Source organism: Lytechinus variegatus, chromosome 14, assembly GCF_018143015.1.
Source record: "Lytechinus variegatus isolate NC3 chromosome 14, Lvar_3.0, whole genome shotgun sequence".
Classification (NCBI taxonomy): Eukaryota; Metazoa; Echinodermata; class Echinoidea; order Temnopleuroida; family Toxopneustidae; genus Lytechinus; species Lytechinus variegatus.
The window spans coordinates 15,612,714-15,637,548 of NC_054753.1; the positions used below are offsets into that span (position 1 = coordinate 15,612,714).

Consider the following 24,835-nt stretch of genomic DNA (forward strand, 5'->3'; position numbering starts at 1 on the left):
GGTAATTTCTTATTAATTCGTTTGAACAGTGTTAATGTGTTATGAAAGCAATTGCTCTGAAAGGGAGTGATTAAGCGACACTTTCTTAAATCTGTAATGAAATATTTTGAACTTATCTCCTTTGCAAATACATAATTATTATAAGGAAATGTACTTGGTGAAACTCTGAATAACGATCCTTAAATGTATATGACGACGCAAGACAGTTGTTATTACTTAAAACTTGCAAGTTGTAAATGCATATAAGATGATTGACTCTGAATAAAAGTCCAATTTTTATCATGTTTGTCATTGCTGTACGTTATGATTATTACTGCTATTATTATTGATTGATTTTAGCATTCATTGCTTTATTACTGTATAGTTTTGCTTATCCCCCACAGAAACCTGGGGGGGATGATTGTACACACCATCCCCCCACCTAAAATTCTGGGGGGGGATGCATCCCCCATCCCCCCCCCCGCTATCTACGCCCCTGATTTCATTGACATCGTCATGATGACGATTGGAAAAGATGGGAGGAATTGGTGGTAACATTTGTGGAGATGCTGGTGGTGTTGGTGGTAATATGGTGGTGGTTGTTTTTTTTCAGCGGTTGTTGGTGATAGTATAGTGGCGGTGGTGGTATGATGATGATGATGATGATGATAACGCCTGGGAAATGATCACATAATTATGTTAATCATGGCCGCAGGAAGAACATTTTTTTTGGCCTGAATTGGCTACCGTGAGTGAAATATGACGTTATTTTTAATGTTATTATCATCATTATCATCATGATAATGATAATAATGATGATGATGATGACGATAATGATGATGGTGATGATGAGGACGACGATGGCGAAGATGATTATGGTGATGATGCCGACGATCATGACGATGATGGTGGTGATGATAATGATGTAGGCATGTTAATAACGATGACGATGAAGATGATGACGTCCACGATGATCATGGTGATTATGCTGACGACGATTGTGACGATAATGATGTGATATGTTGATGATGCTGATGATGACGACGATGATGATGACGACGACGGTGATGATGATGATTATGAGGATGGTGGTAGTAATGATGATGATGACGACGATGGTGATAATTATGATGGTAATGATAATGATGTTGATGATGATGACGACGACGGTGATGATGATGATCATGAGGATGGTGGTAATAATGATGGTGATGATCGACGACGACGACGACCGTGATGGGGATAATGGTGATGAGGATGATGATGATGATAATGATAAAAAAACAAATTCAGACGAGGAGGAATAGGAGGAGCATGAACATGTAAAGGGCATTTCAAAGATGTTTGATATCAAACGCCCTTTTTTCTTTCACTATACAGTGGATCGGTAACATCGTAACCTGTACTTGGTGGGACGACATCTGGCTCAACGAAGGAATCACGAGCTACTTTGAGTTGCTCGGCATGGACTCCGCCGAACCGAATTGGAGAATAGTACGTATTCGCAATGACAATGAGAGCGTAATGATGCACTTAACAGCTTGCAACATAGAGCACAGCTAGAGAGGGAGATGGGAGAGAGGTTGTAGCAACAAAATGACGTAAAAAACTTTTATGGAAAGACGACGAGGTATTTTGTGCCCGCGGAGTGACACCCATTGGGTCGTTTTTTGAACGTCCATGGAAACAGAAAGACAGACAGACAGAGAGAGAGAAAGACACGCATAACGCAAATAGTTGAGCATTGTACATGTTCATTGTACAATCATGCTTCTTTACTATGACATGGATTTCAAACTCATTTTTAAAAGTAAAAGTCTGCCTAACCTCAAGGGTTCCGCGCCAGACATCTTGATATTTTTTTCATGGGAGTTATTCTTTTCAATAGTTATCGACATTCTTCTTCTCTTTTAGTTTCTTTTATTTTCACTTCGTTTATTTGGGACTTTTTTATTTCTATCATTACTTATTTCTTATATCCTTTTTTATATTTTGTCTTGCTTCATTTTATTTTGTCCTTTGGTACTTTTTGTTTCTTTTTTTCTATCATTACTTATTTCTTATATCTTTTTTATATTTTGTCTTGCTTTCATTTCATTTTGTCCTTTGGTACTTTTTGTTTCTTTTTTTTTCAATCATTACTTATTTCTTATATCCTTTTTTTATATTTTGTCTTCCTTTCATTTCATTTTTAGTTTCCATATCTTTTCTTTATTTTCATCTTTTTTGTTGCATTTTTTGGTAGCATGAGCACCGTCGCGTTGAGAAGAAGATGGGATACCAGAAAGATGCTCTTGTAACCTCTCATCCACTCCGACCACCCCTTAACAAACCGGAAGATATCGATGGAATCTTTGATTCAATAACCTACCACAAGGTGAGTGGATGACAGGGATGACGACGCATGATGGTGATGATGTTGAGGCTGATGATGATGGTGATCACGACAATGATGATTGATGATGGGCATTATGGTCATGATGGTGGTGATGATGATGATGGTGATGGTGAGGATGATGACGACGATCATGATTGATGATGATGATGATGGGCATTATGGTCATGATGGTCGTGATGATGATGATGATGATGATGATGGTGATGGTGGTCATGATGATGACGATGATGGGGATGGTGGTCACAATGATGATGATGATGATTATGATGATAATAATTATGGTGATGACCAGGCGCGTACGCAAGGGGGGGGGGTTTCTGGGGTTCAAACCCCCCCCCCCCTTTTCGTTTCCTTTTTTTTTTTTTTTTTTTTTTGCTTGTCTCCCCAGAGGTCAGTCTGGTCAAGGAGTTATCGGGCAAGAGCCTGATAACTCCTTGGTCTGGTTACGGACAGTTCCCCTACCCAATAATGTATATGACAGCAATAATGAACAGAATCTCATGTTTCCGACGAAAAACACAGAAAAAATTTCCGCTCGCTTCGCTCGCTCCATTTTATTATATCTTTTATTTCCGCATGTCGCCGACATGATCACGGTATCGCCATTAACAAGGCCATACATGATTATCATGATGTATACTTATGAATACAAGTGAACCAAGACAAAGACATACGTTTTCTTACAAAATATGTTTTACCAATATGAAAACCAAACTGACGGAAAACGCTATTATGTCGGTTAGCTCGCTCCGCTCGCTCGTAATAATTTATGAAATTCCATAAGTATCTAGTTTCCTGTTCAAGGCCGTATTATGAGTGTTACGAATAGAAGGACATGTAGCATCGACTAATACTTGATTTACTAACAAACTATTGACAAGAAATGTATGTTTTGACGGGAAAACGCGAAAATTTCGGCTCGCTCACTCCACTCGCTCGTAATCATTTATGAAATTTCTTAAGTTTCTAGTCTCTTGATCAAGGCCATATCATGAGACTTACGAGCAGAAGGACATGTATCATCAACTAATATGTAATCATTACCAACAAGCTATTGAGAAGAATTGTATGTTTTGACGGAAAAACGCAAACATTTCGGCTCGCTTGCTACGCTCGCTCGTAATTATTCATGACATTTCTCAAGTTTCTAGTGTTCTGATCAAGGCCATATCCAGGCGCGTAGCCAGGGGGGGCGGTCGCCCCCCCAAAAAATGTCCCCAAAAAGAAAAAAAAGAAGGGAAAAAAGGAGAGGAGAAAAGGAAAAGGGAAGGAAGGAAAGGGAAGAAAGGTAGCTTTGTGTTTTTTCTATTTATTCTTTATTTTTTTCTCAAAAGAGAAACTCCTTCACTCTTCTTGCTTTAAATTCATATATGAATTTTGCTTCCGCGCTGCGCGCGGTTAAATGACAATATTGAAGTTCTCCATTGTTCCCCCACCTTTTCTCTAACCCTGTTTTTCCACCTCAGCTATGTGCTTCTTGCCAGTTAAAGTTAAAATTGTATACATTAGGGCATGAATTTGAGTAAGGTTATAGGCCGAAGTAAATGTATGAAGTTATCTTTTTTTTTCAATTGATCGCGCAACTTCTGGTCTGGTCGGCTCCGAGCGGGTAAAATCTTTATATCAGTTTCTGCCGTCACCTCCATAAAGTCAGCTTCTCCCGCTTTTCAGCTCATTACTATAAACAACCATAATTTGGGGGCAAACAGGTTCCTAATTTAAAAAGAGGAAGGTATGGAATTCGTGTCGTATTAAATAAAAAAGTACAATATTTTTTTTTATCAAATTGTATTAAACTTCATGTCATTTCCCTGTATACATTCATCTCCTGTCCTGTTTTGCGCCCTCAGTTTGAAATTTTGAATGACACTTAAGTTTCTTTATATTCAAAATGAAGCGCTTCAGGATAAGTCAAAAAAATTAATCATCCTTTATTATATAGATAGATAATTTCAATAAATCACAGAAGTTTCAACTTTATGCGCACTATTTTCCTTGTAATGAAGTTCAATAATCTTAGAAAATCAATTGAATTAGAGACGATTGGGTATTAGAGATATCTACATTTGATGAAACGTCCGCCCTTTGAAATTTCAGAGTTTCATTGCTCATCGCGGGGAGGAATATCTTCCTCTACCAATCTTCTCCTCTGTTTTGCGAGTTAAAAAATATGCACTGATGCTAAATTGTTTGTAATCAAATCTGATCTTTCCAAAGAAAGTTTCAATATATCTTTGAGAATATATACCCTTTTCTCGGGACCCTTTTTATGGCAAGAAAAATTGATAAATCACTTTAGCTTCCGCGCTTCGCGCGGAGTTATTATCATTTTAATTTCCTCCATTGTATACCTCTTTTGTGCGTTTACAATCACTTTTGAAAACAAGGTTCAAAATCGCAATATAGTCAACCGAATTGGAGGTACTAGAGACAAGAGAAACGGCTCCTTTTCATTTTAATTTATGAAACACTAAAAGCTTCGCGCTTCGCGCGGGAGGGGGAAACTCCCCCTCCCTGCACCCACCCCCTAGGGAGCGCGCTTCGCGCGCATTGTAAGTGTTGGCACGCTTCGCGTGCATTTACCGCCCCCTCCAAAATGAAATCCTGGCTACGCGGTTGGCCATATCATGAGTGCTACGATCCGAAGGACATGTAGCATCGACTATGATACCAACAAACTATTGACAAAAAGGTTATGTTTTCAACGCAAAAACAAGAACATTTCTGCTCGCTCGCGGGTCATGACCGCACTGTTACATACCCATCCCCACTTAAATGTTATTGTCTTATTTGCAGCGCTGAAAAAAAAGAAAAAAAAATCATCCCCCCCCCCCGCTCATCACTTTTTAGAGACTGGGCGGGAGATTTAAAAAAAAAATCAGCTCGAAAACCCCCCCTTTCAAAAATCCTGCGTACGCGCCTGGTGATGACTACGATGACTACCGTAATGAAGATTAAGATGATCATAATAATGATTATGATAGCGGTCGTAATTTGTGATGATTATGATGACTATCGTTATGACGATCGCATTGATGGTGATGATTGTGATGGTGACCATATGGGGATCATAATTGTATTGATATGATGACGATCGCAATGATCATAATGGCGATGATTATAATGCATGATTAACGTTATGATGATCATAATGATGGTGATGATAAGGATGACGATCTATTGATGACGACCATAATGGTGATCATAATTATTTGATGATTAAGATGACAATAATGATTACAATAATGGCAATGACTATAATGAGGTTAGTGATTATGATCATCGTAATTATTATCATAGAGTTGGTAATCATTACAATGACGACCATAATGATTAACATAATTATGATCATATTATTGATCAATTATATTCATGACGACCATACGATGATGGTGGTAATTATGGTGAAAGTAATGATGATCATAATGATGGTGATGCTTTTTGGACGGTCGTAATGATGATCATAATGACGCTGGTGATTATAAGGACGGTCGTAATGATGGTGAAGATTATGGTGAGAATCGAAATGTTGATGTTTAAGATGACGATAGTTATGATGATCATAATTATGTTGATTATATGAAATAACGATTTAATGATGATCATAATGGTAAAGAATATGATGACGACCATAATGGTTATCATATACTGCATGTGATGGTGATGACGATGATGCCGACCATACATAATAATCATATTGATGGTGATGATTATGGTGAGAATCGAAATGTTGATGATTAAGATGACGATAGTTATGATGATCATAATTGTGTTGATTATATTAAATGACGATCGTAATGATTATGATGACGACCATAATGGTTATCATATACTGCATGTGATGGTGATGATGACGATGCCGAACTTACGACCATTCATATATGATGGTCATAATGATTGTGATGATTATAATGACGGTCATAATAATGATCATATTGATTGTGATAACGATCGTAATGTTGATTATTCTGATAACGATCGCGATGATGTTCGTGATGACGATCGTAATGATAATCATAATTCAATACATGATCGTAATGAAGATCGTAATTACAATAATGAGCGTGATGACGATCGTAGTGATGACCATAATTAAGTTGACCATCGTGATGAGTACCGCAATGATGATCATAATTTAGTTGACGATTATTAGGATCGTAATTATTTTCACAATGATCGTAGTGATTATGATGAACATCATAATAGTGATGTAATAAATAAGTGTTGTTATAATGATTATGATAAAGATTGTCAAAACCGTACCCTTGTGCACGTTGTCTCTAGTTTATCATTTAAAGTAGGCCAACATTTCTAAATTGAGTTTATTTCTCGAATACATTCTTTGATCCACTTCCCCTTCTTTTAGGGAGCTGAAGTTACCCAGATGCTGAGGACCATGCTTGGCGAGGAAGTATTTAAAAACGGTCTTCGAGCTTATCTAAGCAGACACAAACTGGGCAACGTAGTTTCTGATGATCTATGGGCAGTTCTTACTGAGGTAATGGTGCAGTCACATTTCCCCTACGGCGGCCGTACCGTTCTCACAATTTTTGTACCAGCTACATATAGATGGTGGGAATAAAAATCAATAAAACGGCCGTAGGGGAAATGTAACTGCAGCATACGCATTGTCTGTGACCAGCCACGCAAAAGCCACTAATTTAATAAGTCGCCATGGAAAATTCTATGCAAATAGCCAAGATAGTCGTTTGGCCTTCATAAAGAAAAAATAGAAAATTAACTGATCAGAAAGACTGATTATTTTTCTTCAAACTGTTTAAGTTCAAAGGTGTATTAACGTTGACTAAAAGACAAGATTCTCAACATGTCGAAGTTTCTTTGAACCCATGTTTTGTGAACTGCTCGGAAGTTTCACTTAGAATGCACAATGATGACATCTTATGCTTGATTGAAATCCGAACTTCAAATCTTGATTTCTCCTTATTTTGGGGAAGCTCGTGCTGAATATCTTCTGCATTCAATCAAGTACTCGTATGGTTTTTGGTTGATGAAGTTTGAAAAGTTATATACCGTTTTAAAGCTTAGGATATGTGTTATTCAAGCTCAATAAATATCTCAAAATTGACTTTTGACGAATTATTGTTGGCTTGGGGTGGTAGGTCATTATCGTTCAGCGAAAACGGTATCGATAGTAAAAAAAAATCAGGCAAAGATTGATTTTTCCTCAGCCTGTTCTCTTTATAAAAAAATATCAGTTGAAAAAAAAAGATATTACGTCGGCCTATCGTAACAATTGAGCCCCGTTTTATACAGTGCGTATCAAAAAAAACGGGACAGTTTTGAAAAGTCTATAAAAAATTGTTTCAAAATATTACATCTACATTTTGATGTTAATAGATGCTCTGAGATCTTATCTTTGAAATGCCATTTAAAAAAATAAATTTTGTTCATGCTTGAGCGAACACGGGAAGTTTTTGTCGGGGGTTCAAAAAGAGGCTTGCGCCAAAATGGCAGAAATTAGAAATTTGACAATAAGGCTTTTGGCTAATCAGCACACTTTCTCTTAATCTTTTCATTGTCTTTGCCATAATTTTCGAATCATGCTGTCAATTTTCATTACAATTTTATTTATTTACCTGAATTATTTTGTTTTTCATTTAAACTTCTTTTACCTTTGAATTTTCCTTCATACATGTAAGTAAGAAAATAAGACTTTTTGTCAACCCAAGTAGGAAGATTTGCATTATTAATTGGGAGAATTTGTAATTTTTCAAATCCTTTTATTATGTGAAACAAATCATGTTATGGTACCTATAAAAGACATGAATCCTATTTTCAAGGGGTTATTGAATCATTCACCAAGTTTAATTATGTGCTTGACAGGGCAAACAGGAAAGGACCCATGTCTTTCAATGGCAATCGTTGCTCCTTCAAAATTGACTCAATAAACCATTATGGTTTATTGAGTCAATTTTGAAGGAGCAAGATATGGCAGATCGAGTAAAATGTATTAAAAAGTTGTGAAGCGAGCAAGCAAAAAAATTTCCACCATTTCATTAAAATATCTAATTTTGTGATTTTGACATAATATTCAGAAAGCGATATCATATTTCACTTTCCATGTTTTCTGTTATTTTCTTTCCACTTTTTTTCTTGGTCATGATTTTTTTTTTTTTTGGGGGGGGAGGGGAAGCGAGCACCCCGAGCCCCAACCCATCAGTATGCCACTGTTCAAGCACCATAACCTTTGTAGCACACAATGAAAGGATTTGAAAAAAAAAGCTCTCTCATACTTCGGTTTAAAAAAATTGTTCTTGCCTAAAGAAGGAAAATTCAATGCTAAAACAGGATATTAAAAAAGGAACAACAACAGAAATATTTGAGCAAATAAGTAGATTTGGAAATGAATTTTGACCGCATAATACAAAAATTATGGCAAAGATAATGTAAAGATTAAGAGGAAGTCTGCTGATAAGCAAGAAGTCCGATCATCATGTTTATCATTTGATGCCATTTTGGCGCAAGCCTCCTTTTTAACCCCAGGCCAAAACATTCCGTGTTCGCTCAAGCGTGAACGAAACAATTTTTTTTAATAACATTTGAAGGATAAGACCCCAGAGCATCTTTTGACACCAAAATATAGAGATCATAATTTAAAACAAAAATTTTATAGACTTTTCAAAACTGTCCCGTTTTTTTTTTATATTATACGCACTGTAGTGTAATAGGTTCCCTCTGCACCAAACCGGGTTTTCAAATCATTGCACTATATCTGGGGCCCGTTGCAGAAAGAGTTGCAATCAATCGCAACTCTAAAGATCACGCGAAACTTGATTTTCAACCAATCAACAGCGCGCATTTGGGACTTGCGTTTGATTTTTTGACTTGCGTTTAAACGCAACTCTTTCTGCAACTGACCCCTGATCTGGCAAATCATCCCGATCTGAAAAATCTCAAGATTGAGTAAAAACTCTAGCTGGTGCAGCACTGCATATGTTTCTTTCTTGGGCAATTGTTGGTCCTAAAAAGAGCAGCCAAACTCGACGTTTCAACAAGTGTGTTCTTCGAATGATCCAACTTTTGTTGACATGTGTTTAATATGCATAACAAAGAAATCATTTGTTTGATTTCAGCTTCCTAGCTTATATTTATCTCATTAAACGATAGAAATCATTAAATATAGGGAATGCATGAATAAAATTCAATCAATGGCCAATGTATTAATGTGAAGAAGCATCCTGGACATGCAAATTAGAAACATAAACAATAAAAAAATGTCTATTAAAGCACAGAAATACAGTTTACTGACCGAATCTCATTAAATGATATAACATTATTCTGAACATGATCGATGCATCCAACAAAATGTTTAAGATGCTATATTGTATCACGTAAATAAAAATGTGGAAGCCGTTCGAGAAATGATATCATAATAAAAATATAAAATCCATGGAAAATAAAATGATTGTCTGATTTCTCAGTTCGATGAGGGAATCGGTGACCACGACGTGAAGACGATCATGGACACTTGGGTTCTTCAGATGGGTTACCCCGTGGTCGAGCTCCGTCGCGTCAACGGTCATCAACTGAACGCTTCGCAAGAACGCTTCCTGCTCGATTACGATGCCGAAGCCGAAGCAAAGGCAAATGAAAAATATGACAATCTTGGGTAAGAACTGGGTTCGCCACATGGCAAAAACTATGATGTTAACCGGTGTACATAGAGGACCTCACCAGTTATTTTACACCGGTGTTAAATTGACAGTGTTAGTTTAACAACTATTGGTGCTATTCACACCTTTGATTGTTTCATTAAATTTTGCACTCTTTGGTGTTTTGTTCAATCTCTAGGGTGTAATTTTAACAGCACTGTGTGTGGTCCTCTATAGACACCAACTGGTGTCAGTTTTAACACCCCAGCTTTTACAGTGCACCGACGTCATCACGAGGCCATAATAGAGGCTGAAGTATTTGCCTGGCATAAGTTGGTGTGCATGCAGCTGGCGCACCTCTGACAACTTCTTTTACGCGCATTCCTGTAGCCTCTGAAGAAGGGCGCTATGAGATTGTAATGTCATAATTATTTGTTCGCCCTAAATTGTGAAGAACGTTATTGCTAACAGCAAAATAGAGATCGAGAGACTAACATTTCGGGAGCATTCCATTCAGTTTTGTCGGCGCTTTCACTCACTAATATGCTTTCAGCTAATCAAATGCGAGAATTTCCAGTAGTTTAATATTTTTCAGTGAAAATTGCTGACCAAAATATTCATGTAATTATGTTCCCAGGTGGCAATAGATTCAATTAAAGTCGATCTCAGTATATTTAGGATCGGCGAGTTAAATGCTCTTTAAAAATGATTTATATCGCATTTGTATTGTTGTGTGATAAAAAATGAATAAACTCAACTTTATTCAGCGCGGGCATGACCTGAATGGAAATTCGAGTTAACGTTAAAGGATCTTTTTTTAATCATTGTGACAATGTTGTTTTCCCATAAATGAGCAAATGCGTCATTGATCTAAAATAAAATCATATTTTGTGTGTTTTATTCAAAGAAATCATCATAATTACATATTTACAAGATTAGAATGATTCAAAATCAGCACAAAATGCAAAAAATAACATTGTGGATGTCTGAAAATGCAGTTTATTTTATCATATATGATAACATTAAGGCAACTTGTCGAAAGTCTGTGTCCTGTCTTTTTAGCACGAATCCACTATGCGTTCCAAAGCTGACTTTCTGCTTTCCCATTTACTTTTTAAAATAGTATAGCCGCTTGCGGGATATCTGAGGGAAAGATTTTGCTCTGAGGTTTGAGGAGGTACCTAACATGAAGGTTTTTTTTCGTGTATGCGTTCATTTTTCATCTGTTCAGATACCTGTGGTATATATATCTTACCTATACCCAGAAGACTGGAGCAAATTTTGAAATGCCGCAGTCAACATGGATTGAACAAGAACCTTGGGGTAAGAAAAACCGGAAAATTAGATTTGGATTTAAAATCAGTTTCTGTTTATGGTAACTGGTATATAACCAATTACCTAGGAAACATTTTACGTCTAGGTTTATCAGTCACAGTGGCTGACCTTATAGACGACAGATATTACTCTCGGGTCTTTTAACAAAGTGGAAACAGTGGCAGAGGTGGGATTCGGACTCACAACCTTGCGATTATAAGTCCAATGCTCTAACCACTAGACCGCACGAGCCATGTAAAATTTAACTTAGCTTTGCAATATTTTTTTAAACAAGGATGAAAAAATGTCTGGCGTTCTCTTGCTGATAAATTAAAAAAGCTTTGTAAAGATTTTACCTAACTTTGTAGGCCTATACGTATCTATCTTCTCTATTCACGTTTATGTCTATCCATCTAGGTATATCCACCAATGTATCCATCTACTAGTATCTAATTACCTAAACCATCTGTCTCTATCCACCTGCTTCGGTCTTCCTTTCTATCTATCCATCTGTTTATTCATCTAAACTATCTATTCAATATCTACTCATCTATCCACTTATTCATCTTTCTTTCTGTAAATATCTATCTATCTTCTATCTTCTTAGGCCTTGTTTCTTTTTGCCATGTTCTTTTCACAAGTACAATGGTGCTCAAAGCCCTATCAGAACATGGTCATATTTAAAGTAATCAAGTTCTGCCCTGTTTTCGATATTTAAATTGTAAAGTCAGGTGATAATGTATTGAATTCGATAACGTTTCTTTCCCTGCATGGGCTCACTGGAAATTGTACAGGTGGTGTTGTTTTCTTAACACTATAGCATGAAAGAGTGCATTTTGTGGTGGAATTCACTAACTTTTGAGCACAACTCTATGTCCATTTAGCTAGTAGGTGTGAATATCCATTTTCTTTTTTTTTAATGTCATCTGTCCAATTGTCAATTCAAGCTCTAGTTGATTTGCCATCCACCATTGGGAATGATGATTGGTACCTTGGAAATGTCCAGCAGTCTGGTTTCTTTCGAGTGAACTACGACGATGAAAACTGGGCTCGGCTTGGACAACAGTTGCTCGATGATCATACGGTAAGATTGTCTTCTTGTGCAAATCAACTAACGCAGAGGGCGTCACAAGTTTGCAGTGTTTCGTGTTGCGTTTTGATCGACGCCTTCTCCGTTCGATGGTGCAAATTAACATGAAAATTGGTGGATCTGTGAATAGGTAGCTTTCGCATTTACTAAGGGAAAACTCTCAGTGCATCGATTCCTTTGAAAATGACATTCAAATCACAATGGAGAGTTTAGAGACTTTTGTCGAAAGTTGATGGACTGGGTCGTCAGATCATCCGAAGATTTGCACCGGACGAACAATGGCAAATTTGTCGTTGTCCAGAAGAGAATCCGATGCTGTCTCTGTCTCAGTCCACAAACTTTCGGGAAAGGCTCTCAGCTCTCCTTTCAAATGAATTGGTGCGTTGCATTTCGAGTGTAAAATTCAATGCGAAAACTCTTGATAGCTCTAGAAGAAGAAGCTGACTTAAACTCTTCCTGTGATTTTTCATGAAGGCTATAAACAGTAGTGTTGTGTTTCTGGGGTCCAAATCTCATTGCAACATGCTCGTCCTTTGGCAAGGCGTTTATCTGAATTTGCAAGTCGCTACCCAGCTGTCTTAAATGGATATCCGGTAGGCATGGTAGGGAGATCTCACCTGAATTCTCGAGCATCTAATTAAGGTATATAGCCGTACTAAAGCTGAGGCAATAGTATGTAATGCTAAGAAAAATTGTATTTTACTCTGTCTAGCCTTAATGATGTATTATATTTAGGCTTCTGCATCAGGTTTTCCATCTAGTTCTTTATTCTGTGTCATTAAATGTATTCAGATGATTCCGGTGACGACACGTTCTCAGCTCCTCGACGACGCATTCACGTTGGCTCAGGTCGGGCGAGTCGATTACCCGAAAGCACTTGATCTTACCCGCTACTTGGCGAAGGAGACGGAGTATGTATCCTGGAAGGTTGTCCTCGAGTACTTCTCCCATATCAACGATATGATCAGTGTGGATGCAAGTTATGGATATTTGGAGGTAAGTAATATTTAGTGCATCGATATTAGATAAGGCTACATTTGCTTCAGTCATGTCAGTACGATATCCCTCTGAGCAGAATTACACAATATTGCAGATATTTCCACTCTATTTAAGTAATTGACATGATTGCGTTAGAAAAATTATCCCTGCGTGAAAACAACTCAGATTTTCCATAGGAAACTATTTCAAAAAAGAGATTAATTTCAATAATGTCATATTATAATGCATTCATAATATGAATAATGTATTAAGTTTAAATCATTTAATAAAATTAATTGTTTACGAACTCTAAGATTGGCCTTCCGTAACTTATCGCGCAAACTGTTGAACCCTTTTTTTTCTCAAATCAATACGATTGCCTCGCTCTGATTCTATCTTCTACGATCTGTTACGATTACTCCACGATTCAGACCGCCAGTTTTTTAATCGTGGCTCGAAGCGTGACAGTGGGAACTGGATATTACCATGCAACATGATTCGATTCCCCCCACACTGCAAAAACTCTGGTGTTGATTTACCGGCCCGGAATCTATATATGTCCAGACAAGACAGTGTTAAACACTACCAGTTTCGGTTTGGTCTAACACTGGTGTTCTTTCAATACTTCTCTTGTCCGGGCTGGTGTTACATCAACACCCGAGTATTTGCAGTGCATGTACTTACCCTATACTTACAGAGATACATGCTTCAACAAGTTCAATCATTATACGACCAACTTGGATGGGACGACGACCCGGAAACAGATTCTCTTCTTGAACAGTAAGTTTGAATTTCAAAGTGAAATACTTTAAAAGGTCACTTTTCTTCCCGCCCAATCTCCCGCACCTCCATATCAATACACTATCAAAATAAAGCCCTGTAAAGGTAAGATATATTATACGTCTACGGGATGATTTATCTTGCATTCATTCTCGACATGATATCACTATTGATTTTGATTTGATTCGATTTCCACATTTCAATAGCATAGTTTATGTAATCACTTTTAGCATTTCATAACAATGAACATAATGATAACAAATTAACATAGTAAAAATACATATAAAAGTACATATAAAAGACAAAAATAGTAAAAATAAAATAGTAAAATAGTAAAAATACATATAAAAGTACCTTTCCTGACGATTTGAAAATTGCTAAAGTGACACCATTGCACAAGAAGAAAGATAAAACAGATGTCGGGAATTATAGACCAATTAGTGTATTGAGTGTAGTATCGAAAATTTTTGAAAAATCTGTTCTTGTTCAAATTGAAAGATACTACAAAGATAATATAATCTATGACTTTCAGTCTGGCTTTAGGCATGACTATTCAACTGAAACAAGTCTAATTCATATAACAGATTATGTAAGAACACAAATCTCGCATGGGCGATTCGTTGGCATGGTGCTTCTTGATTTACAAAGGCTTTCGACACAGTAAATCATGAGATATTAAAAAAGCTACAAGTGTTAGGTTTTAATAAGGCAAATTTAGCTTGGTTCAAATCATACTTATCAAACCGACACCAACTGGTATCAATTCGTAATGTTCATTCAGAGCTACTTCCTGTAAAGTGTGGAGTGCCACAAGGGAGTATTCTAGGTCCTATACTTTTTACGAGTTATATCAATGACATGTGCATTTGTTTACATGACTGCAAGCTACTGTTGTATGCGGATGACAGTGTTTTACTTTATTCAAGCTCTAACCCCGAATCCGTTGAAAAAAAATTGAGTGAAGAGCTGTCAGCTTGTGTAGATTGGATGACAGACAACAAGCTTTCTCTACACCTCGGTAAAACAGAAAGCATTTTATTTAGTAGTAAAGGTAATACCAGAAAAAATGACGGTTTTGAGGTGAAATATAAGGATCAAACAGTTCAGAGAAAAGAATCAGTAAAATATTTAGGTGTCCATTTAACTAGCCAGGTTTCATTCTCTTCTTTAGTAGAGTCTATAGTAAAAACAAAAGCAAATTCGCGTTTGAAATTTCTGTATAGATACAAAAATTGCATGGATTTGCATGCGAGACGTATACTGTGCTTTGCTCTCATTCAGTGCTTGTTTGATTATGCAAACGCTGCGTGGTTTAATAATTTAGGAAATTTGGAACAAAAGAAATTGAAAATAATTCAAAATAAAGTGGTAAGATTTATTCTTTGTTTGGGTCCAAGAAACCATGTTGGTTACTCTGAGCTGTCTGCTGTTGGTCTTCTGGATGTCAATCAAAGATCGAAGCAACTCATACTTCACCACGCGCACAAAATATATCATTCAAGGGTGAATCATTATATTGGCTATAACTTTGATCTTGTTAGAGATTTGCATGATCATGACACAAGAAATCGTAAATTTAACTTTGTATTGCCCGAAAACGTTGCCCTTATTGACAAGTGTTTTTATTATAATGCGATAAAGTAGTGGAACTCTCTCCCTAATCACATTAAAGCGATCAGAAACTTCGCAAATTTTAAGAGAGTGCTAAAAGATTACTTAGCCAATGAGTATGAGATACTCGAACAAATGAGTTAACTTCTCTAAACTGTTTGCGAGAGATTGTCAACAGTTTTAGCAATTATATTTTTATTTGTTTTTGTTTACAGTTAAAGTGATATTCAGATAATTTCCTTTCCTTCTTTCTCATACCCTTATTACTCCTCCTAATCTTCCTGCCCCTTCTTAATCTTCTTCTTTTCTTCTTTTTTTCTTCTTCCCTTCTCCATATTCTTTTCCTCTTTTTGCTCCTTCTCCTTTCTTTTCTCACTTTTTTATCATTCTTTTATTTTCTTTCTCTCTTATCTCTTTTAGCTTATTCCCCTTCTTGATCATCTTCCTATATCCTTCTTCTTTTTCTTTTCGTTCTTTTTCTTCTTCTTCTTCTTCCCTTCTGCTGTTTTTCCTCCTCCTTTTCTTTTTCTTCTCCTTTTTTTATGTCTTCTTACTTCTGTTTTCTACATGTATATGAATTCTCTATTTCATTTATTTTGCTTTTTGATTGATATTAATTTCAATTTTTTAATGTGTATATACGTTTTGCTATTCATTACTATAAAGTGTGATTTTACTATTTAGGACCCCATTGTAAATAAGCTCTTGAGCTTTCATGGGTTCATCCTGTCAAGCTTTATGAATCGATATACCATGTATACCTTAATATATGCTTGAAATGTATGTGTATATAGACTTGGCAAATAAATCAAATCAAATCAAAATAACATCTTAAATTGAAATATGGGAGACCACCATCATAAGCTTCGAGCTTGAAATTGATGGAGGTCTGAAAGAAAATGGGAGACAAGTCCAGACTATCAAATACAGTGTAAAAGAGCCTTATCTTTTATTGCACAAAATAATGGCAATGTAGCAAACAAAAATAAGAAACTATGAAGTCGACATAGCGGTATAAGATATCTTGCAGAGTCGACTTAAAGTGATATATGTGGACATGGCAAGGCTAATTACATGTAGTTTGGGGTGGTGGTCATTAAGTAGATAGCACTTTAAGCATACGTGCTGTTGTCTCGCCTGCATAGCAGGGTGAGATTAGTGGCACCGCTTTCCCGACGGTGGCGACGGAAGAGGCGGTGGCGGCGTCGTCAACATCAAATCTTAAGGCCCTATCACACCTACCAAACTTTGTTGGAACGTTCCTTGAACTGTAGGGAGAGGGGACCGAATTTCGACAACACACGTCATCTCACACAAAATGGGGGGGGATCGAAAACACGGGCGTTGCCATAGCGGTGCACTGCTGAAGCCGGCGTTGCTTTAGCGTTGTTTTAACGGTAGCGAGCAGTAGCGAGCGTTAATGGTCCGCTCCGACACCTCCATACCAACGCTAAACCAAAGTTATTCACCGCAATCGATCGCTGCCTCAACGGCCGAAACCGTGTCCGCTCGTAACGCTTATAACCGCTCCATCAAAATGTTTGCAACGTTTAATCACCGCCCAGGCTAAGCTGGCGAAGCAGCGGTGGTCCAGCGTTCAAGATTTCTGTCTTTGTCCCAGTGGACTCAAGCGTCCACTAACTTGCGCCTAGCGGTGCCAAACTTTTTGCTGGGCGTAGTTGGAGCGGTAGTGAACTTTGCCGGAGCGGAAAATTGCCCACTCCTCACCGCTCGCAATGTTTTGTGCTTTCGGAGCGGTATGGGGACCAACAGCGGTGGCCGAGCGTATACGGCGTTGAGTTTCGGGCCAAGCAAGATCAAAGGTCATTTAGGATCAATGAACTTATATTATGTTGGGGGGAATCAAAACAAAATGTTAACCAAGTTTAAGTTTTTTAAATGTCATAAATCTGAAATTATATGGATCTAGTTCATGAAACTTGGACATAAGAGTATAAATCAGCAGTGAACATCCTGCGTGACTAAAGCCGGTCAATGAACTTTGGCCGTGTTGGGGGTATTTGCGGAATTGCCATCATAACTTTGAAAGTTTATGGATTTAGTTCATGAAATGTGGACTTAAGGGTAATCAAGCGTATCACTGATCGTCTTTCTCAAGTCTTCGGTCACACAATCGAGGTCAAATGTCATATAGGGTCAATGAACATAGTATTTCATCATCATATAAATCAGGTGTTTTATTTAAATGATTATTCTATAATCGTGTATTGCAGGCGAGACTGACAGAGGCGCTCAACTTGTGACCTTTCTTCATCAAATTTACTGTTTTATTTATGAAGGGAGAAAGTAAATGTTGATTTTTTTTTCATTGACCAAGGAAAACAATTCCCGGATTTTAATCCAAATTGAAACACATTTTGAAAAGCAATGGTCATCCCATATCCTGCATGGATGTTTGTACAAAATAGGGGTACGCATGAATAACCTTCCCGTGTGTTGGGCAGCAAACTTTATATTTAATGTAATTTACTGGTAAATTTCTTATTGAATAGATTAAATCGAATCAACGCCATAGACACGTCATGCAAATACAACAATCAAGATTGCTTAGACAAAGCATCCGCCCTCTACGCAGAGTATATGGATATCGATTCGAATAACACCGAAAATAAATCAGATTATGATATCAATCCGTAAGTATATTCATATTTCTAGTAGTAGATGAGTATAAGTATAGCAGCAGTATAAAGAAGGATATTAGTAGGAGTATTAGCTTTCGTAGTATTTGTTGCAGTAGCAGCAATGGGAGTAGGAGTAGTAGTAGGAGGAGTAGTAGTAGTAGTAGTCGTGGTAGTAGGGTAAGTGTAGGTAATTGGAGACCGTTAAGCTCATTCGCATAATTTACATGAACATGGAAAATGACACACTCTTAAAAGGTTTTTTTTCCTCTTCAGCAACTTCTACTCTATATTTGGTAACAAAATGGTTAACACAAATTAATTGATGAATAAGATAATGAGGATTAATGAGGATTAATGACGTCATCATCAAAGGTCTCTCATTACCTACATGTGTAGGTAATGAGGGACAGCTACAAATCATGTTATTTGCAAGAAAACTTTAGTAAACATGGGATTGTCATGCTAAGTTCAAACACCTTTCTTACAGAAATACATGTAGCCAATTATTTTAACATCATTTTAAAACAATATGAACTAGATGTGGTTGAAAACATGTCTTTTTGTTTGCAATGATAAATGATGCTTTAGGCCTAAATCCTAAATGTTCTGAAGTGCTTTAAAAATAACTTTTCTGAAAAAAAAGAAAGGAAAGTAGGCCCATATTTATTCTCATTTCTGCAGCCATTTTGTAGATTCGTTACATAAAAGAAAAGATGCTTTGTCAAGGACTTTCCTGTGACACCTGCCATTCAGAACAAACAGTCGCCATGTTGGTGTCCCCCATTACCTACACACATTATTGGACTGACCAGTTCATTGTGGCCACAGTATCACCCATACACAACACACAGTGGCCGTTTTTAGTGTTCATGTGGCTAGCCCACTTACAAAACTTCCTATTGGAAGTACTTTTACCGATCACCTCTTCACTATGCGAACACGCCCCAACATTCCTTGAAAAATGAATTTTTACACCAGAGCAAAATTTGAAGATGAAAATATCATACCTTGACCTATTTCGAAGTTTTTTGCTGCACTAAATGACGACCTGTATCGTGAACAAGCAGAGTGAACTTGCAGAAGTATTGTATAAACTGTAGAAAGCGCTATAACAACATTATAGCCAGGCGCAGGCCGGGCAGGATAGTTTCAGCTTCAGTGGTCTCCAATTACCTACGGTCTCCAATTACCTACACTTACCCTATAGTAGAATGAGTAGAAGTAGCAGTAGTAGTGGTAGCAGTAGTAGTAGTAGTAGTAGTAGTAGTAGTAGTAGTAGTAGTAGTAGTAGTAGTAGTAGTAGTAAAATTCAATATCCTAATCTTGCTTTTCCGGTCATCTTGATTGCCCACAGCATATCTCCAAATTTGAGGGCGTCTACATATTGCTATGCTATCCAGGAAGGCTTTGAGGAGGAGTGGAACTTTGGTTGGAATAAATTCATTCAAGAGCAGAGCGAGGGCATGAACTGGATCAAGTCACTTGCCTGCTCTAAGACACCATGGATATTAAACAGGTAAAAAGTAAAAAGTGGGGGGCTAATCGTTGATAGCGATCCAAACAATATGATTGGCTGAGATCTATCACGCGACCGTGAATTTGTTTAGCTAACAAAATAATAATAATAAAAATAATAATAAAAATAATTGATATTGTTATCATTATTATTGTCATTACTGTCATTATTATTATTATTATCATCATCATCATCATTAGTATTAGTATTATTGTTGATACTATTGTCATTATTATCATTATTATTATTGTTATTATTATCATTATTATTATTATTGTTATTATTATATTACAATTATTGTTATTATCATTGTTATCATTATTACGATAATCATCAATATACAGTGCTTTCCACAAAATGAAACCGAGGTTTAGCGATGATTTATCATAACTTAATCACAAATACAATTAACAAATGATCTAAAGCTTGGAATGTCCTTTTTTAGCTGATATAACATATAAGATTTTTCATCCACGCATGAGTTAGTAAAAACAATATGAAGAAAGGATTGCAAAAAGTCATTCGGCGGGGGTATAATTTCAAACAGAAAATCACATGCCTAAGAAGTTCAATATCTGCTTTTTAATTTGATAGCTAAATCGCAGAAAATGGTCAGGAAATAACAAAGATTTCATGAATGCTTGTATTTCCATAATTTCATGAAACATACGTGTTTTCACCGGTTTCCCATCGACATGATCGAAGGAAATCGTACAGTTAAAGGTCAAGTCCACCCCCGGGGGGGGGCCACTTACATTGAAGAGTGGATACCATGCGCGACCAAAAAAATACGTAAAAAGGATGTCTTTTTACGATAGGGCACGTTACGTACGTAACGTGCTAAGGGTGTCAAAAACACAAAAATAATGAAAAAAGGGTATCTATTTCACTAGGAAAATTACGTGTTTAGGGTCGAATTTGTGGGGATGATAAAACAAAATTAAAATGTATTATAAAGGATGACATTTTTGCCCCAACATTTCGTGTTTAGAGTCCGATTTGCGCGAGGTGTAGAAGGTGGGGTCGTACTAAACCAAATAAGGTAACTAAAGCCGACGACTGAAGGACCCGTTACAATAAAATATTCCTGTACTTGTTTAGGGTTCATTTCAGGGAACATTCGCCAAGAGTATCGTTTTGTTTTCAATACTTTTGAAGGGTAGGGTTTCACACGCCAATACTTATTAAGGGGTGCATTTTCAGAATATGGAAATTACGTGTTTAGGGTGCTTTTCGAGACCCCATGGTCGCGCATGGTATCCACTTTTGAATGGAAGTGGCCCCCCGGGAGTCCACCTCAGAAAAATGTTGATTTGAATCAATAGAGAAAAATCAGACAAGCACAATGCTGAAAATCAATAGAGAAAAATCAGACAAGCACAATGCTGAAAATTTCATCAAAATCGGATGTAAAATAAGAAATGTATGACATTTCAAAGTTTCGCTTATTTTTAACAAAATACTTATATGAACGAGCCAGTTACATCCAAATGAGAGAGTCGATGATGTCACTCACTCACTATTTCTTTTGCTTTTTATTGTTTGAATTATACAATATTCCATATTTTACGAATTTGACGATTAGGACCTCCTTGCCTGAAGCACAAAATGTTAAAATAATGGAATCCCACGTGTTCAGGTAGGAATGAAACTTCATTTCACATGACAATGACGAGAAAATAAAAATATTTCATATTTCGTGTAATAAAATACGAAAGAAATAGTGAGTGAGTGATATGTCATCAGTTCCCTCATTTGCATACCGACCGAGATGTACAACTGTTTGTGAAATGAAGCGAAACTCTAAAATGCCATAAATTTCTTATTTTACATCCGATTTTGATGAAATTTTCAGTGTTATGCTTGTTGATTTTTTCTCTTTTTATTCACATCAAGTTTTTGTTGGGGTGGACTTGTCCTTTAAAAAAAAAAAAATTTCTGTGTGACTGATCGTCAACAAAACGGAGTGTCGAGTAAGTCTAAACGCTATTCTGTAAAACCTCTTCACTTTTAAGAAATCATACATAGGGAGTACAATTTGTTTGTACTTCTGAGACACCCTTGAAATGCACCTCGTCAGGATAACGTACTAATACAGGGCAGGAGTGGGGGTCTTGCACGATTTCCTAAGAACTTTTCTTTACTTTCTTTCTTTTACTTTTCTAACTGATATAGATACTAACAGAACTTTGTTAGTAATTTCTTGACCGCTTTTTGTAATTCAGGTATCAAATTAAAGAGCAGATATTGAACTTTTTACAAGTGTGATTTTCTTTTTGAAACTCAAATAACACCCGCCAAGTGACTTTTTGGTTTCCTTTCTGCAAATTGATTTTTGCTCACTCATGCATGGATGAGGAATAATCTGAGTTATTTCAAATGAAAGAGGAGATTTCACACTTTACAATGATAGGTCATTTGTCTATTGTATTTGCGATTAAGGCATGTAGTCAGGGGCCTTAGGCCTTAAATTTGAAGTTTTGGGGACAGAGTTTACAAAAGCACCAAACTTTCCCTATGTCACTTTTAGGTCAATAGCTTCATTTTTTCCCACAGAACATGGTGTTGAAAATTGCATCTTCATGCAAAAATATGCTAATTTATGCAAATTAGCATTATTTATGCATGAAGCCATATGCCATTAGGAATTAATTAATAAAAGTTTTTTAAAAAAGATACCAAACTTTAGGAAAGTCTTTATCAGGTCAATAGCTTTAATTTTTCCCACAGGACATGGTGTTGAAAATTGCATCTTCATGCAAAAATATGCTAATTTATGTAAATTAGCAGTAATTTATGCATGAAGCCATATGCCAATGGGAATTAATAAATAAGTGTTAATAAAAAAGATACCAAACTTTAGGAAAGTCTCTATCAGGTCAATAGCTTTAATTTTTCCCCACAGAACATGGTGTTGAAAATTGCAACTTTATGCAAAAATATGCTAATTTATGTAAATTAGCAGTTAAATTATGCATGAATAATGAAAATTAGTAAAAGGAATAAAAATAAACCAAACCAAATTTAAAGAAAATCTCTGTCAGATCCATAGATTTAATTTTCCCTATCAAACGTGCTATTGAAAATCCCGTTTTCAAGCAAAACATGCTAATTTATATAAATTAGCAAATATTTTATATGTATAAATTTGTCCCATTCCAGTGGGTATTAACAGTGGAAAAGGGGCCAAACTTTTGAAGTACCTCTATCACTTAGTTCAAAATCTTCAATTGTATGGTATTGAAAATCCCGCTTCCATGCAAAAACGTGTTATATTATGTAAATTAACAATAATTCATGTATGAAGCTGTATTCCATTGACTAATCATATATTACATAAAGCATAAAACCGTATGCCAACCAGAACAGTGGCAAAAATCGAGCCAGAGCGGCCAGAATCGAGTCGAATTTAGCCCGAATCCTCCGATTATCGCCAAATGACGACCTGAATAACGACCCGAATCGAACGATTATGCAAGAATTTGCAAAGTACAGCCACAGAATTTCCCGAAAATGTGCCAGATTCTTTCGAAAAGATCTATATTCGTCAGTTTTTTTATGCCATTTTTCTAATTTCTGGCCAATTCGTCTCACTCGTCTATATTATTCTTTGTATTCGAGTAATGATTCGTATGATATGGGGGGGGGCAAGAGTCGGACATTTAATTACTCTACTACTGATACGAATAGGTCTTAATCTTCACATAATGCCTCCAAAAATCCAACCGAATTCCATCGGAATACATCCCGAATGTGGCCCGAATGGAATTTCTTGTGGTCACATTCGGGAATATTCTGGAGGGTATTCGGCTGATTTTGAACATTTCAAAATGAATTTTTCAGCGAATGTTCCCGAATTTTCTTGCATTTACGAAGGCAAACAGAATATTCCTGAAACCACCAGAATACGTGTATACGGATGGATTCGCAGCTGATTCGGTTTCATTCTAACCCTAGCTTTAAGCAAAGGGTTACACCAAATCCAAATTCTCCCGAACAAATTCGGATCAATTCTGCCCAAAATGGCCTGGATTCGGTACTTATTCTTCTCGGATTCGGGGAGCTCCCGGAATCGATTCGGAAGGATCCGGGACTATTCTGTTCTCCTTCCCAACGGAAACATTCTTTGAGAGATTCTGCTTGTTCTGAAAATTTTAAAACCAGCCGAATATCCTCCAAAATACTCCGGAATGTGGCCAAGAAACATTTTTTCGAGCCACATTTGTGATGAATTCGGATGGAATTCGGTTGAAATAATTTTGGGGAGACATTTGGACAATTATTTTCGGAAGTCGATAGCTATAATTTGGGACCTATTCCAGACAGATTCAACTCTGATTTAGCCTAAAATTGTTTTAGAGATAGAGATCAATTCATAAGCCAATAAAGAAAAATCACTGAAATTATTCAGGTCACCTTCAATCAAGGGACGACAGAAAAAGAAGAAGGATCAGGTCTCTTTGCTCAAATCTGATATGTCCCTGTTCTAAAAACACAAATGTACATATAGTTGTCAGAGGGACAGACTTGGACAGCTTTTTCTGCCATGAGAACCATCCATATACCCTCCTCTTTCTGACAGGGGAAAACTCTACTTGGGAAAGAAATCTGACCTAATTTTTTTGCAAATTTATGCAAAATTTATGCAAATATATGTAAAACTCATCGACCATCCTATTTTGAGGTTTTAAACCGAGGGACAAGCACAACACTATGCATAGGAGACACTGTTACACAATTCATTCATAAATTCATAAATTAGTCCCATTCCAGTGGGTATTAACAGTGGAAAAGGGGCCAAACTCTTTTGGGCATTTAAAAATTATTTTTAGTGAGATATGGTGAATTATGAGTTTTTTTAATTGCTTTGAAAAGAAAGATGAATTACTGTTTATCTTTTTCATATGATTTGGG

The 24,835-nt window shown here is 36.6% G+C and overlaps 1 protein-coding gene across 1 annotated transcript in view; it reads left to right on the forward strand.

Annotated features, from left to right (window-relative positions):
• LOC121427947 (aminopeptidase N-like) overlaps positions 1-24,835 on the forward strand; it is a 40,297-nt gene that overhangs the window by 10,183 nt on the left and 5,279 nt on the right. Inside the window, exons 6-15 of the mRNA XM_041624524.1 lie at positions 1,360-1,473; positions 2,225-2,356; positions 6,744-6,875; positions 9,820-10,007; positions 11,222-11,313; positions 12,252-12,388; positions 13,187-13,390; positions 14,070-14,152; positions 18,277-18,417; positions 19,760-19,921. Of these exons, the coding sequence (XP_041480458.1) occupies positions 1,360-1,473; positions 2,225-2,356; positions 6,744-6,875; positions 9,820-10,007; positions 11,222-11,313; positions 12,252-12,388; positions 13,187-13,390; positions 14,070-14,152; positions 18,277-18,417; positions 19,760-19,921 (1,385 nt within the window). The remainder of the gene's footprint in view (positions 1-1,359; positions 1,474-2,224; positions 2,357-6,743; positions 6,876-9,819; positions 10,008-11,221; positions 11,314-12,251; positions 12,389-13,186; positions 13,391-14,069; positions 14,153-18,276; positions 18,418-19,759; positions 19,922-24,835) is intronic.